Raw genomic sequence first — 15,367 nt, forward strand, 5'->3', positions numbered from 1 at the left:
AATAACATGTTATGATGGAAAAGCAGGGCTGCAAAAGATTTCCTCCCTTTTCTGCAAGAAACTGTAAGCTTTGTGAAGTCATATTAAGGCATGGGGCTCAGTCAGTAGTCTCTCTCTCTTTGGCAGGAACATGAAAAGTAGTGAAACCGAATTAAAGAGCTACCATTGACTCTTTGCAACTACTGTAACCTCTTCCTCAATTAAAAAGGCCATGTGATGGCAAACTGTGCTTTTTCACATGCAGGTACTGCCACCTAGTGGTCATCCTCACTTAAGCCACAAAGATTTGAGTGGTAATTTAAAGACAAACCAAAAAAAATTTATATTGCACGTGTTTCGTGGATCAGATTCATGGAGTTTAGTCTCAAGGAAGGAATATCCTAAATACATTGCTTTATGGGAAGAGCAAAAGAAAAGGCAAGAACAGTAAAAGTTGAGGGGGGGCAGAAAAAATTCTCTATAAAGTAGCAACATTAACAACATAGCAGCTAGCTAGATGCAACACTGACAAGCTTATATAAACAGGTTAATAACATGTGGAATAAGAGGTCTTCTTTTGTGCTTAATCCAGGAGATATAGGCAATTCTCACTTGCCAATGCTAATTAGGATTAGGAATTCCATTACTAAGTGACACCGTCATAAAGTAGGGCATCATGTTGTTGCACTGACTTACAACGGCAGTTACAACAGTCCTACTTGCTGTCATTAGGCAAATCCTGCACAAAGTGTCATGCAGTCATATGATCACTATTGTGACCTTCTGCCAACTTCCCCTTGACTTTGCTTGCCAGACGTCAACTAGGAAGGTTGCAAATGGTGACCATGTGATGTTGGGACACAGCAACACCGTAATTGCCACAATTGGGCAAAGTGCCCAAACAGAGATCAGATGACCATGGGGACATTGCACTGACTGCCACTATGAGGACCTGCTGTAAGTCTCCTGGTACAGCATTGTCATAACTTTGAACGGTTGCTGAACAAGTAGCCTTTAAACAAGAATTGCCTCTGTGCAATTCAATGGCCTAACAAATTCCAGATTGGTTGTTTAATTATGAAATTAGTCTTTGTAATCCCTTAGTTCAAAGAAAGCTATCTTGAGGGCATTGACCTTTGTCCCTCAGGAAACCGAAATGATTCCCACTTGAATAGATACATATCCAACTATTCTTTTAAATTCTATAGAAAATGACAAAACCTAGCCAACATTAGCTGATATCAAAAAAGCTAAGCAGGTCAGACCTGGTTGGTGCTTGGATGGGGAACCATCAAGATATCCAAGACCTATAGACTAGACTGGGAAGTCAAAAACTATCCTGTATGCAACAGACAGTTATTGTATTGTTTCTAAGAAAACAGCATGGATATGCTGTCAATAGGACTTATCTCAACAAAGAAGTTAACATTGTATGCTGCTGAGTAAGGACTGATCAGTTTGTTCAGTGTCTGCATATTCCTTATAGATGATGGCATGTATCACACTGGAGGATCAGTAGGTCCTCTGAAAGTATGAATAATATTTTTTGTAATGATGATGTCAGAGTAGACATAAAGACATTACAATCATCATCATCATCATCATCTTTCTATTTTGTATAACTCAAGGTGGCATATATAATGCTCCCACTACATGAACAGTGGAAGGAAATACAGATGCAAGCGTAACATACTGAACATATTCACCCTTCTCCTAAGTAAAGCAACCTCAGATCAGATGGGTTGGACTACTGGCATTAATAACATTTTGATTTCAAGAAAGAAATGTTTATCAAAAAGGAAACAGTTAAAAAAAAAGTTGGAATGAAAGATCAAAGGCCTGGAGACTAAAACATATGAAGAACGGCTGCAGGACTTGTGTTTGGCTAGTCTAAAAAAAAGAAGAAACAGGGGTGACATGATAGCAGTTTTCCAGTATTTGAGGGGCTGTCACAAAGAAGAGGGGGTCAAATTATTCCCCAAAGTACCAGAGGGCAGGACTAGTAACAATGGTTGGAAACTGACCAAAAAGAGAAACAACCTGGAATTAAGGAGAAACTTCCTAACGGTGAGGACTGAGCAGGGGGCTGGACTAGAAGACCTCCAAGGTCTCTTCCAGCTCTATTCTATTCTATTTGTATTTTATTCAAAATCTGGGCACGTCTGGCAGAGATATTCCAGCTCAACATTTTTGTATCACATAAGAACTAGATGATCTCTAGGGTCACTTCAGTTTTGTAATTTCATTTTGATTCTAGAAAAACTGCAGGATCACTGCTTACACAAAGTCTTGTGTAAGTCTTTTTTCAAAAAGTCTTTTTATTTTGTGATCATGCTGATGTTTTCAGTGTGGAAAGGAGGGAATGCAAGACTCCGTATTCACGTCAATGAGAATTCAATGTCTTTGATTTGTGAGCTCGCTATTTTCTTCATTCTTCTTTTTACATACAACCATGAAGGTGGTTTAAAAAAAATTGCTGCAATGATTCATAACTGGTGAGCCTTCACACCTCCTGAAGTTGTAAGGAATACTTACAGCGGTCTGAAAACAGCAGAAAAGCTGAGTGAGGAAAGGATGGTTTCTTGCTAAAGTCAGGATCCGCTTTTCTGTTAGAGTACACTCCACATCATCATCTTGCAGAATTACATCTTTCTTCAGCACTTTGATGGCATAAAGATATCCTGTCTCTTTTGTTTTAGCCAGCATTACCTAAATTTGCCACAAAGCAGGATTTTTAATTCAAAGCAAAAGAAAACAAATAATTATGGAAGTATCCCAGAAACAGTGTATTTGTTCAGAAATTAAGTAGTACTCAACTTACGACTGGTTGCTTAGCAGCCAGCTTGAAGTTACGACAGTTCTAACAGTTGGGGATTCCCACAGTAATGGGACTGCATTTCAGGCACTCCACAACCGGGCCACATTGATTGCTGTTTGCAGAGTCCCACAATCACATGACCGTGCTTTACAATGGTTTTGCTGAAAACCAGCATTTAATTCAAACCACACCCATAGCAAACCACTGGTTCGTTTAATGACTGCAGTGATTCACTTCACAACTGCCACAAAAAGGTCATAAAATTAGGTCAGTCACATGGGGGACCCGATTTACAGCTGTCACGGATTATGAGCAGGCTCCATTGCAATCATAACCCAAGGACTACCTGCAAGTCACATGACATTAGATGGGGCTCTCTGAATAAAAAGACACATTGGCTGAGTCCACACAGGATGCTAAGCTAGAAACAAGGGATATGCAACTTTATTTGGTTTGAGGACCACAACAGCTTTTAAATAATGACATGTTAGAAGTTGCATACGAAGAGCAGTTGACGCGTAAGACTCCACAGAGAACTTAGTGAAAACAATGTGAACCACAAGAATGAAAGAAAAGAAAACTTCATTTTGATTTAAAGTTTACTGAAGTTTTAATAACAGAAAACATCTTCACAATTTAAAGGGACATGATACAGGGTCTCTTACTAATACTAATACTAATAATACTAATACTACTACTACTACTACTACTACTACTACTACTACTAATAATAATAATAATAATAATAATAATAATAATAATAATAATAATAATAAAGTTGGAAGGGACCTTGGAGGTCATCTAGTCCAACCCCCTGCTCAGGCAGGAACCCTACACCATTTCAGACAAATGAATGTTATGTCCTTAATGCTATTTCTTATAAAGGTGGAAGAGCTAAGCAGGTGTCATGGTTCAAAACAAAAATCCTGCCAAGATTAAAATTTTGTACTTGTGTTATAAGAAATAAGTTAGAAGCCACTACTTTTTAAGACAAAAATCAAACTACAGTTATAGATTATCATAAAATATGAATGCAGCCTGGTCCAATTAAACCTTCCTTTAATGCAGATTCATTTCAAATAACCAAAAGTAACACCAGTATGGAAACTTCAAATCTCAACAGAAACACTTACCTTTCCAAAACTGCCCTTTCCCAGCACTCTGATGAATATTAGATCTTCAATTTTAAGCCTACTGGCTGAGACTTCAACCATCCCACTGCCATCCTTTGTGCTGTCTTTTTTCTGACGTCTCAATGTTGATCTTGAGACTAATTTCTGTAAACATTAAATAGTCATGAGTTGCTTTTTGCAAGACAGCACCCCAAATTTTCTCAGTGCCTTTGAAGTTCAGAAACTCAATTTTGAAAAGAAACCTGTCCGGGGGGGGGGGGGTAAAACTTTGAACGTGGCATGAACAGGAAGAGGCAAGCATGCACCTGAAGTTTTGGACATCAAACCTCATAAATAAATTGGCTTGACCTAATGGGAATTGTAGTCCAAAATTTCTAGTTCACCCAGTTCTGCTTTAGAGAGTAGAACTATTCTTTAGGGGGGGGGAGCCCAGATATGAGTGGAAAATGTATTGTATGTTTGTTGATTTAAAGCAAGTGTGAAATAAACTGAATTGATTTGAATTACAGAATATATGATACAAGTATGGAGTTGAAGGTCGATTGCTAAATACAATAGGAGTGGTATATGATGGAAATAAACCATGCATGAGAATTAATTGAAAGCTCAGTGAATGCTTAGCTCAACAATGAATAATGAGTAAAGACAAGGGTGCTTGATATCCCCTTTAAGGTGTAATGAATTTATGAATAAATGTATAAGGAATGCTTATGGTGACATACTGCTCAAGGACGTAAACATATGTGGATTTGTATGTAGATGATGACTTGTTCTTGGCTGAAAAGCTGAATGATTCCCAGAATTACGCACAAATGTATCAAACTGAAAATTAAAGACTGAAAGACCAAGGTAGTAACATTTGGTAAATACATGAAATCAATAATTTCTAATTATACAACAAAAACTAAAGCAAGTAAATGATAGAATGTTTACTAAAGATGGAGAAAGGAACAAGACATTTTAAGATGTGAAAATGCTGATAGAAAGGCAGCAGGGGGATGTGCATCCCATTGCAAGAAATGAATGTTTGTTAAAAGAAGTGAAAAGTGTTGGATAGAGAAGAACAGTTTTCCCCCACTTTGTCATTCAGAGGTGAGAACTGGATATGCCAAGAGAAACACAGAAGTAAGTTGAATGCAGTGAAAATGGTACACTTAATAAATGTATGTAGTAAAACAAAAAGAGGGAGGGAGGGAGGGAGGGAGGGAGGGAGGGAGGAAGGAAGGAAGGAAGGAAGGAAGGAAGGAAGGAAGGAAGGAAGGAAGGAAGGAAGGAAGGAAGGAAGGAAGGAAGGAAGGATGGGCCAAATGAATGTGGACTGAATATGAAAGTAAATAATTAGTGTAAAACAAGTAGACTTAAATGGTTTGAACATATAAAGAAAACGAATAAAGATCAAATTACAAAACAAATATATGAAGGGAGAATGAATGGGTGGAGAGGAAAAGGAAATTCAAGAAAGTCATGATTAAGAGGGGAAGTTTAAAGAACAACAGGGAACGGAAGATGCAAGATTAGTTTCCAAAGATAGAAAGTCAAGGAGAGAGATAGAAAATAGTCTTGGATTAAACTATATCCGCTATGTTTCCTTTTCCTTTCCTTATTATTGTAATTTCGTAAGACTACTATTTCGTATTCCTTTCTGTTGCTTACCCTGAAAGGGAATAACATGCTGGGTATGCATGAACAGTCATGATTCTGATCTATCCTGCCNAAGAAGAAGAAGAAGAAGAAGAAGAAGAAGAAGAAGAAGAAGAAGAAGAAGAAGAAGAAGAAGAAGAAGAAGAAGAAGAAGAAGAAGAAGAAGAAGAAGAAGAAGAAGAAGAAGAAGAAGAAGAAGAAGAAGAAGAAGAAGAAGAAGAAGAAGAAGAAGAAGAAGAAGAAGAAGAAGAAGAAGAAGAAGAAGAAGGAAAACAAAGTCCTTACCCCATTTGGAGAGATATTTCCAGGTTGCAGTCCCATACATGCCAACGTCTTGGCTAGTTCTGCTGCATTCACCCCGCAGTTTGGGGCTACATTGGATTCACACCGAATATGTACATTTATTTTACACACTGAAAAGTGAAAACAAAAGAAAACAAACATGGACACTGGAACAAGAACAAAATGGTGTTTCTTTCCTAATGACAGCATGGGAACGCATGACAGAAATCCAATCCTTATTCCTTCCATCTGAATCACAAATCAAGGTTTATGCAGAGTGTTCAATCATATCACATGAATCCAAGCAGTTGTGTTTTATTTAATCGGTATTAAACAAAACATAGGATGCTCGCTACACACGAGTTTGATGAATACCATTTTACCTTCCTTGTTTAATAGTGAATCTGCAGCACAAGAGTTGAGTGCAATATCCCTCAGCTGCTATTCCTCTAGCTCAGAGGTCTCCAAACTTGGCAACTTTAAGACTTGTGGACATAAAGCATGTCTGGCTGAGAAATTCTGGAAGTTAAAATCCACAAATTTTAAAGTTGCTAAGTTTGAAGAGTCCTAGTTCCATGAAAAGAGGCCCCATCACTTCTCCTGAATTTGTTCCATATCTGAACTACATGTCTATGGAGATTCTCAATCATCATACTTATTTATAATACTTATTTTGTACATACTTACAAACCCTCAGTTCACACTTAATATGCAAATCAATATCTATCTTAATTGAACACAATATGGCAATAAAGAAAATCAAAGTCCCTTTCCTTGCCATCTCTATGTTTTATTCTTATAGAACAAAGGTATTTCAGCAGTCCCTAGAGGCCCAGGAATTTAGCAGTAAAATTAGTCAGCATATTGCTGAGAAAAGTCAGATGCGATTTCCTGTGCTGGGAAAGGGAATTAAAAAAAAAGGCAAACAGTGTACAAGTTTTCATTTATATACCAGTGGGGGGAAACCTAGCTCTACCCAGATATCTCAGCACTCTCAACTTCAGAATAAAAGAGTTGGAAGGGACTTTCTTCTAGTCCAACCCCCTGCTCAAGTAGGAACTCTACATACCATTTCAGATAATGGTTGTCCAATCTCTTCTTAAAAATCTCCAATATTGGACCATCCACAACTTCTGGAGGAAAGTTGTTCCACTGATTAATTGTTCTAACTTCTGGGAAATTCCTCCTGAGTTCTAGTTTGTTTCTGTCTTCAGTATTGTCCTGCCTTCGGTATTGTCACTTTCTGACTGCTCTGCCAAATAGCAGTGTTCCAATATCTTAGGGGCTGCCACAAAGAAGAGGGAGTCAAGCTATTTTCCAGAGCGCCTGAAGGCAGGACAAGAAGCAACGGGTGGAAACTAATCAAGGAGAGAAGCAACCTAGTACTAAGGAGAAACTTCCTACACTGGAAGTTTTTAAGAAGAGCTTGGATAACCATTTGTCTGAAATGGTATAGGGTTTCCTGCCTGAGTAGGGGGTTGAACTAAAAGACCTCCAAGGTCCCTTCCAAGTCTGTTATTCTGTTATAGTTATGTTTGGAAAATATGCCCCCCCCTGCCAATTCAGGACAGGAAAACTAAACAAATTCCCCAGAGATGGACTCTCATCTTTGTGCAGACTTTCCACTTACTTTTACACTGAAGCCCTTGTCGCAAGATTCCCCAGAGGAGAGAACCACAGTGATCACAAAAGGTTGGCACTTTGTAATTGTGGATTCTGAACTTGTGTGGGATATTGATTCCAAACCTCTGCTCAGAAATCTGAGGAAGAAAAAGCAGCGAAAGAAAAAAGTTGGTGATAAGTGATAAAATAATAACGGTTGACCAATCCTTATCCTGCAGCTCTTGAAGCAAAGCAGATGGAGAATGTTATTGCCCCCATTTGATAGGTAAAGGAAGAAAAGAGAGAGCCAGGGTGAGTTGGCCTAGGAGTTTTATTTAATGTTTCTATGGCATAAAGTTGGTCTCATGAGTTTTCTCCTCACGGCAAATAATTTGGGCAGAAGGAATGAATACCGGTTAGGAATACCAGTTAGGACGAGAAGTTAAAGTTCCAAAAAAGAGAATATTTGTAATTCAGTGTTGAACTGTGCAGTCCTTGGTGCTTTCCAAGCTTGTTTGTTTTCTTGCATTACATTTCATTATCAATGATGTTACCTTTTTGGGTAATGAAATGTCTGCAAGAAAACAGAGAAAGCACCAAGGACCCCAAAGTTAAAGTCCTTCCCCCACCATCAGTCACAATTTGTGTTTTTGATTCAGCTGGTCCCAAACATGCCAGTTATGGTTACTTGTTAAAGAAAAAAACCAGAACATTCTCTTTCACTGCACTTGGTTACCTTGTTTTAATTGTTGCTGTGACTGTACACCACCCATTACATTATGTGCAATGAATGGCCATATAAATTTGTTAAATAAATACATTTGATAATATCTTTATTAGAACTGATTGGCTGATACCTTTACCAAGTCTTTGAATTACCACATAAACTTTTCCCAAACCCAACAGAGTTAAGTAGCATGTCAATAGAGGATCGTAACTACTTCAAAATTAATCAGATAAAGTTTATTATCTAAGGAATAATAGATTATGTCATAATGCTGCAGTTGACAATATATTTAATTAGTCAGATGCTGCTGAGTTTGGTTTTGACTCCTATATATGTTATTGTCTTGATCTGTCTTTAGTAATAGTGAGTCATAGCTATTCCAAAGCCATTCCCATAATTAACAACATGCAAAAATCCAAATGTGTAACTGTGACTTTACCTTTATATCCATCTTCTTTTTATTATTCTGGCATGTGCAAGCTGTAACTATGAGATGGTGACAACGCTTGTGCACAACACATGTGCAAACTGGAAAAAAAGAAAAAGAAAACGAAGAAAGCTATCAGAAACTAGTACAGAAAAATATGATTTGCTCTTAAATGGACCAGAATTTTTATTGCCTCTGTGTTAGGTCAACATTTTTCCTAGGTAGACTCCAACCTGGCTGGAAAACTCCCTTCAAAAGCACTCATCAAGAGCTCCTCTTCAACCTTGGTTCAAACAAGGACTGGGAGTTTTCAACATTTTAATTAACCGGAAAAGGAAGGCTTATCAAATTTGCAGATGTTGCAAAATTAGAAGGAATAGTTCATCTTGAGAAAGTCAGATTTATGTAATTAAGGCAAGAGGCTAGAAACCTGGAATTTGAAAATTCTAGCCTTGCCTTAGACATGGAATCCAGTTGGATTACTTTAGGCCACCTTGCACTTTCAGCCCTAGGAAGAAGGCAATGGCAAACTACTTCTGAAAAATTTGCCAAGAAAACTGCAGGGACTAGTCCAGGCAGTCAACAGGAGTCAACATTGGCTTCAAGACACATACCTAGAGATACATATAAACAGATACCCAGCATAATTTAGAAGATTGAAAGAAAATTCAATAATATTTTAATAGTCTAGGGAAATAGGGTAATAACAACCAAATGGAATTAACAGAGATCTTTACCCAGGAAAGAGAAATAATGGATTGGGCAAAACTTGATTTCATAAAATTGTGAAAAAGATGTTGGAATTGTACTTTATCATAAGCTAAATAGGAGTCAGCAACATAAGATGGCTGTAAAAGTCAACTGCAATTTTAGACTGCATCAACAGGCAAACAATTTCCACATCATGAAGAAATCTACCCTATTCTTCATTGGTTGAACTCCACTTTCAATAGTTTATGTAGGGCTGGCCACTATACTTTAAGAGAGATTCAGACAACCTGAGGCAAAGAAGGACAATAAAAAGGGGTCAGGACTGGAAACTAACCCTTCAGGAAGAGAAATGTTTAAAAGGCAGAGAAATGTTTAACACATTTAGTGATCCACAAAAAAATTCTCCCACTCACTGCAAGCAGATTGTATAAAAAAGGAGAAAATGACAAATGTGTAATGCATAATGTAACCTTAACAATAAGTCACTGTACCTTGGCATTGGTATCCTTGCTTTCCAAATACTCCCCTGTTGAAGATAAAGCAGAAGCAACATATGACTCAGGATGAGATCAAACACTTCAAAAGTAGGTCAGGTAATCTGACACAAGAACAAAACAAAGGTTAAGGTGCAGCTGCAAAGTTCAAATGTATATCGTATCAACAATATGGGGAGAGGTAAACTCAGCTTAAACCCTAAGAAGACAAAACTATTGTTCATCCAGAAACATTTAGGCACTCTAGAAACTTTAGTACTAGTGGTGGAATCTTCCTCCTCTTAACACAGCAGGTGTGTCACTGGGGCTTGCCTAGGATTTATAGTTACTGTTGGAAGAACAGGTGGAAGTTGTGGTTCAGGGATACTTTGGCCAGATTTAACTGATGTGCCAAATATGTTTCCACCTGGAGCTGCAAGCCTTTTACCACCCTATCTTGACTACTGCAATGCACTAGGTGAGACTGCCTTTAAAAATAACGTAGAAGCTACAGCTCACACAGAATGCAGTAGCCAAATTGCTGGTGGGTGGAATCTGCTATTTCAGGATAGAATTTATTTTGCAATGCTGCACCCAGTTTAAAGTGTTAGGTATCATTTATGAAGCCCAATATGGCACAACACTGGGTTTCATCAAGAACTGCCTTGCCCAAAATGCCTTCCTGTTTTGAACAGTGAGAGAGGCTTGCTCAAGATCCCTTCATTATGAGAGCTGAAAGGGATGTGAACTAGAAGGAATCTCTGTAAGTTGCCCCCATAAGGTAGAACATGCTCCTTCATTCTTGCCATTCCAAAAATTTCTAAAGGACATTTGAACTGATGGACACAACACAACCATTTCCTTTAGTTAAGTAAGACCAATTAGAGGTGATGAGTTTTCATTTATGGGTTGTTTATTTTGCTTTCATTGTTAAATGCCCAGAGTCAATTGATTAGGGTACTATAAACATTTTGTAAATAAATTTAAGAATACATAAAATCCAAGTTTAGATGATGAATCTTACTTCCAATATTGATAAAACTCAGAATGAATTCTGACTAAAATTTATAATCAAAACTTTAAGAAATAAATTTAAACATATACAAAATTCAGTGCAACCTCTTAGTAGGAAGTAAACACCACAAATCTCAGTGAGATTAATCTCAGGAACATGTGGAACATATGTATCGTCATGATTTATCAATCCCATCCTTTCCACAAGAACTGAGATAGAAATCTTGTTAGGTTTGATATAGCTTACTTAGAAATAGATGCGCTTTGGCTTATAGCCACAATGTTGTTTTATTTTAAGGATCAAACTTTATGAACACTAAGCAGTTTACATTATTAACATTTTAAGGATCAAACTCTATGAACACATTTATATAAGTTGTAATAAATGTCCCTACACTCTACTGGCTGACTGGCACCCAAAATGTTTCAACCCACTCCAACAAACAATTTTGCAATTCAATTTTATTTTTTCAGCTAATGAATAATGGAAATATAATTAGGAAAACATGCACTCATTGTTTTGTGTTAAAAAAGTGAGAGCATTTCACAGAACTGTCCTGAGTAGAACAATTTAGGATATTGCAAATATCATCCAATAAGCAGTGTACATTATTAACATTTGATGCAAATAAACATTTTGTTGGCATATGCATTGGAAGCATCTTGGGAACATACAGTAACATGGTAGAGGGCTTTAATGACTCTTCTCCTCTTTTGCCAATCAGGTCTAACCAACTGAATAGATAAAAGAGCTTCCATGAAATTCAATGGAAGCTTTTTCACCAATGCAAACAGAGAGGCAAGGGCTCAATCTAGGATTGCGATTGCCATGGAGAAAAGAGAGAGTGGGGTTAAAATCCCAAATCTCCATGCCTGAGTCCTAATTCTAGACAGTTAATAGTTGTGAAATTAGTGGTTTGACTAGTTTGCTCCAACCAACATTATTTTATACATATTACATAATATATAATTAATAATCAATGGTTGTAATAAAACCAGATGATGTGAATTTAACAGAATAACAAAGTTGGAAGGGAAGTGGAGGTCTTCCAGTCCACCCCTTGCTCAAGCGGGAGTCTCTATAACATTTCAGACAAATGGCTGTCCAGTCTCTTCTTAAAAACCTCCAGTGATGGAGCACCCACAACTTCTAAAGGCAGGCTGTTCCACTGCATCAACCATCTTAATCATAATAATTTGCATGTTTTAAAATGAAAGCTAAAACTAGTGTTGAAGATCACATTCTTCAGATCACATTCGACAGTATCTACATTGATTCCACTATCTTCACCTGTACAGGAAAATACCTCCAACTCTTCCCCTGCAGATTTGATAGCGTGCATAGCTTTTATTAAAGCTGCTTTCAGGGAAAGTATCAGAGCTTAAGTCAGTGACTGCTCCTGATGTAACCTGTCTTTTTGATCTGAAGCATAATTGTTTCAGGTAACCTGCTCTTGCCTTGTTTAGGGATTAGTCTGCTGGCACTGAATTCAGCAGGTGGCAGCATCTGGCTTTAAATACCTAGCTCAGAAATTAAGCAGGGTCAGGCCTGGCTAGTACCTGGAGGGGAGAATTCCAGAGAATGCCAGGGCTGTAAAACTAAGCTGGGGTTAAACACACATCCTGGAAGGAGGCAAACTCCTTCTGAACTCTGGCCAGGAAACCACATGGATGCATTTATTAAATCACAAGGAGTTGAGCTCAACCTGAAGTGAACTTTTTACTTAGCAAAAGGGGAGGGAATTATGGAAGCAACTTTCTGGGTGAAAACTCCTATACAAGCCAGTTTTCATTTCAAGCATACCAGATAAATTCCCGACAGTGTGAGCAGTACGTTGGTTGCCGCAAATAAGTTGCCATAAACTTGTGTCCGTTGACTTGATGAACTCTCCTGCGCATGGCCCGTTGGCGTTTCCGTGTGAAGTTTTTAAAGATCCTGTCCCTCTGGAGTGTTCCTGGGCACCCAAACAGAGTGGTTAAACAACTGAATAAATTGCTGCCTATCATTCAAATGTTATGACTTCTCTATTGCTGTTTTCCTTTAATTTTCCACCCACGTTTATCCCAAAACAATTTATCTTTAGCTTTCCCCATTACTTTGCAATATCCTGTTTCTTTTAGTTATCACTTCATTTTCCAAGTTAATCTGTTAGCAAACCTTAAAGCAGGGCTCCTACCAGACTGCGTGGGCTTCTTCTAGTCAATCTTATTTTTAGTATTCTTTTCCTTTGGTTTCCATCTCCTGTTTGAAGTCTCAGTTTCTCTTTCATACATCAAAATGCAGAGCTTGATTTAAATGTAGGCATATGAACCAGTTTTACTCTTTTGGTGCTAAAATGCCTTAGATCACAATTGACAAAGTCATATCCTTTAAGTCTCATCAGGGTCTCCTTAATTCAGGAAGTAGCAATTGCAATCTTTATTCCATATGAAGTATTTTGAATATTCAAATATTTCCCAAAAATGCAAAACATTTCATAGTACATTATATTTATTAAGGCTTCCCTTGATTTATTTTTTAAAAAAACCTTGAATTTATGTTAATGTTGTTATTGATTAAATAAACTCAACCACAGTTCCTGGAATAACATTTTAAAAAAAAGTATTCCTGAACTGAATGATTAGTCTTTTTTCCCTTTAAAAAAATCTCAGCATTAATTTCTTCCAGTTCTTCAAACCAGCTATTTTAACATCCACATGGTGCATATTTCCTACTTTTACAAGTCACATGGTTGATATGCTGGATATGGCTTCAAGGTTTCGGTCCAGTGAATTAATTTGTAAACCAGTTTTCTTTAGAAGGAAAGATAAATGTTATCTCTCTCTCCAAATCACATACAACACCACAAAAGAGACAACCATAGGAACAGTGAGGTGGTGATAAACTTAAACTGGCATTGGGTGCCCCAGAACCTTTCCAAGACATTGAGTTGTTTGGGGGCATATCGTTCACTTGAACCCTTACCACCTCCATCCACTTTGACCTTGATACATCCTAACTTGATATATTTTTTGCTCCATTGTCTTTGTCCATTGAAAATAACAGCCTCAAATACTGAAACAATCTGCCACTATATTTTATCTGATTCATTTTGCTACCTTGAATGAAAAGTCTGGATTCATCTCTTCATTCCAAATTCTAAACTACACATCATGTAGCCCACCACCTTGTGGAAGGTCCAGGGCCACTGCCCCGATTGAAAAAGACTCTGATATGTCTCTATTATATTTTGTAAGATCAAGACTGGGACTATGAACAGGCATAATTTTCAACAAGAGCAGAATCGCTGCAGACCATGCATGGTGAAGGACATGAATAACAGCCACTGGTCTTATTGACTGTAATGTCCTGTAAAGGAATTTGGAGTTGACTTTTTGGGAGGGAACAAGAAACCTGTGGGGGGGGGGAGTGAATCATTATGAATGGCTTGGTGAAGAAATTACACAGTTCAGTGAAGGATGTATGAAAGAGCAACTCAGAATAGTCCCACTTTCATTTTCTTTGGTATAAAATAGAACAGTGAGAAATTTAGAACAGGCTTTCAAAATTCTGCTCATTTGACCTACAACAATGAAGCAGCAATCCCTGCTTCTTGATCTGGCTTATCTGGAAGGACTGACATGAGATTTGATATACGTGGTTAGGGAAGCTGCAAGAACTTGTACACCTCCAATTCTGTATTTACACCCTAAATTAGCCAAGCAAGATCCCTGTTGAGGCCAAGCCATCCAGACTCAGGAACAAGGACAGGTTTTGCTTACTGCTGATGTCTCTAGGTTCAGCCTTCAGTTTTCCACACTGAAGTGCTTGCTATGCATTTATTGTTTCATAGGTGAATTTATAGAGCAAGCAGAAATAATTAAGCTACTGGTTAAAGCATGGTCATTTAGATCCAACTTGATTCTACAGTGGTTACCATCCTACTTTTAAAGTGTTAATTCTTTATTTGAAAAGCTAACAGGTACAAAAGCTAACAGGTAACAAGTGTTGCCCATCTACAGAAGGAAACTGAAGATGACAACTCTGGCTTGCAGTCTTTCCTCTACTAGGGCAAGATGTCTGCATTTCTGTTTCATAATAATAATGATTTCTCTTTGGGTACCCATATATAAAATTTGTATAGGAAAATTTCATGCAAACTATATTCCCCTTTTTCTTCTTTTCAGCAACGTGGAAGTGGCCATTCTATTCTGTTCTCTTCATAATCTGGTTTTCCGTGTAAAGAATTTCCCATTTTCATAAGTGAGTAAACTAGAGACTTTTGTTCCTCCCATATCCATGGCAGGTCAAAGGACAGCAGGAATAAATCATGTCTGGCATTCAACATTTCATTACAATACTCCTAACTTTGCAAAATGTACAAGGTGACCAGGACACCAGTTTGTTTTTCTTTGGTTTAACAGCACTTTCTGTCTCTCCCCCACCCCACCCCCAAAGCAACACAGCTCTTTCTGCAGAAGCTGCTTCTCCTTTGCAGCACCTTCCCGGAATAACCACACAACCACCCGTTTTTGCTTCTAAATAAAAGACCAAGAGGCCTGGCCACTTTATGCATTTTC

The 15,367-nt window shown here is 37.8% G+C and overlaps 1 protein-coding gene across 1 annotated transcript in view; it reads right to left on the minus strand.

Annotated features, from left to right (window-relative positions):
- The window catches only part of PRKCH (protein kinase C eta), an 82,658-nt gene that overhangs the window by 36,186 nt on the left and 31,105 nt on the right, over positions 1 to 15,367 (minus strand). Inside the window, exons 3-9 of the mRNA XM_015819894.1 lie at positions 12,612 to 12,762; positions 9,812 to 9,846; positions 8,622 to 8,710; positions 7,484 to 7,613; positions 5,857 to 5,984; positions 3,931 to 4,074; positions 2,515 to 2,688 (exon numbers count right to left, since the gene is read on the minus strand). Of these exons, the coding sequence (XP_015675380.1) occupies positions 2,515 to 2,688; positions 3,931 to 4,074; positions 5,857 to 5,984; positions 7,484 to 7,613; positions 8,622 to 8,710; positions 9,812 to 9,846; positions 12,612 to 12,762 (851 nt within the window). The remainder of the gene's footprint in view (positions 1 to 2,514; positions 2,689 to 3,930; positions 4,075 to 5,856; positions 5,985 to 7,483; positions 7,614 to 8,621; positions 8,711 to 9,811; positions 9,847 to 12,611; positions 12,763 to 15,367) is intronic.

The sequence above is a fragment of the Protobothrops mucrosquamatus genome, unplaced genomic scaffold (assembly GCF_001527695.2).
Source record: "Protobothrops mucrosquamatus isolate PMUCROS unplaced genomic scaffold, P.Mucros_1.0 scaffold1014, whole genome shotgun sequence".
In the NCBI taxonomy this organism is placed as follows: Eukaryota; Metazoa; Chordata; class Lepidosauria; order Squamata; family Viperidae; genus Protobothrops; species Protobothrops mucrosquamatus.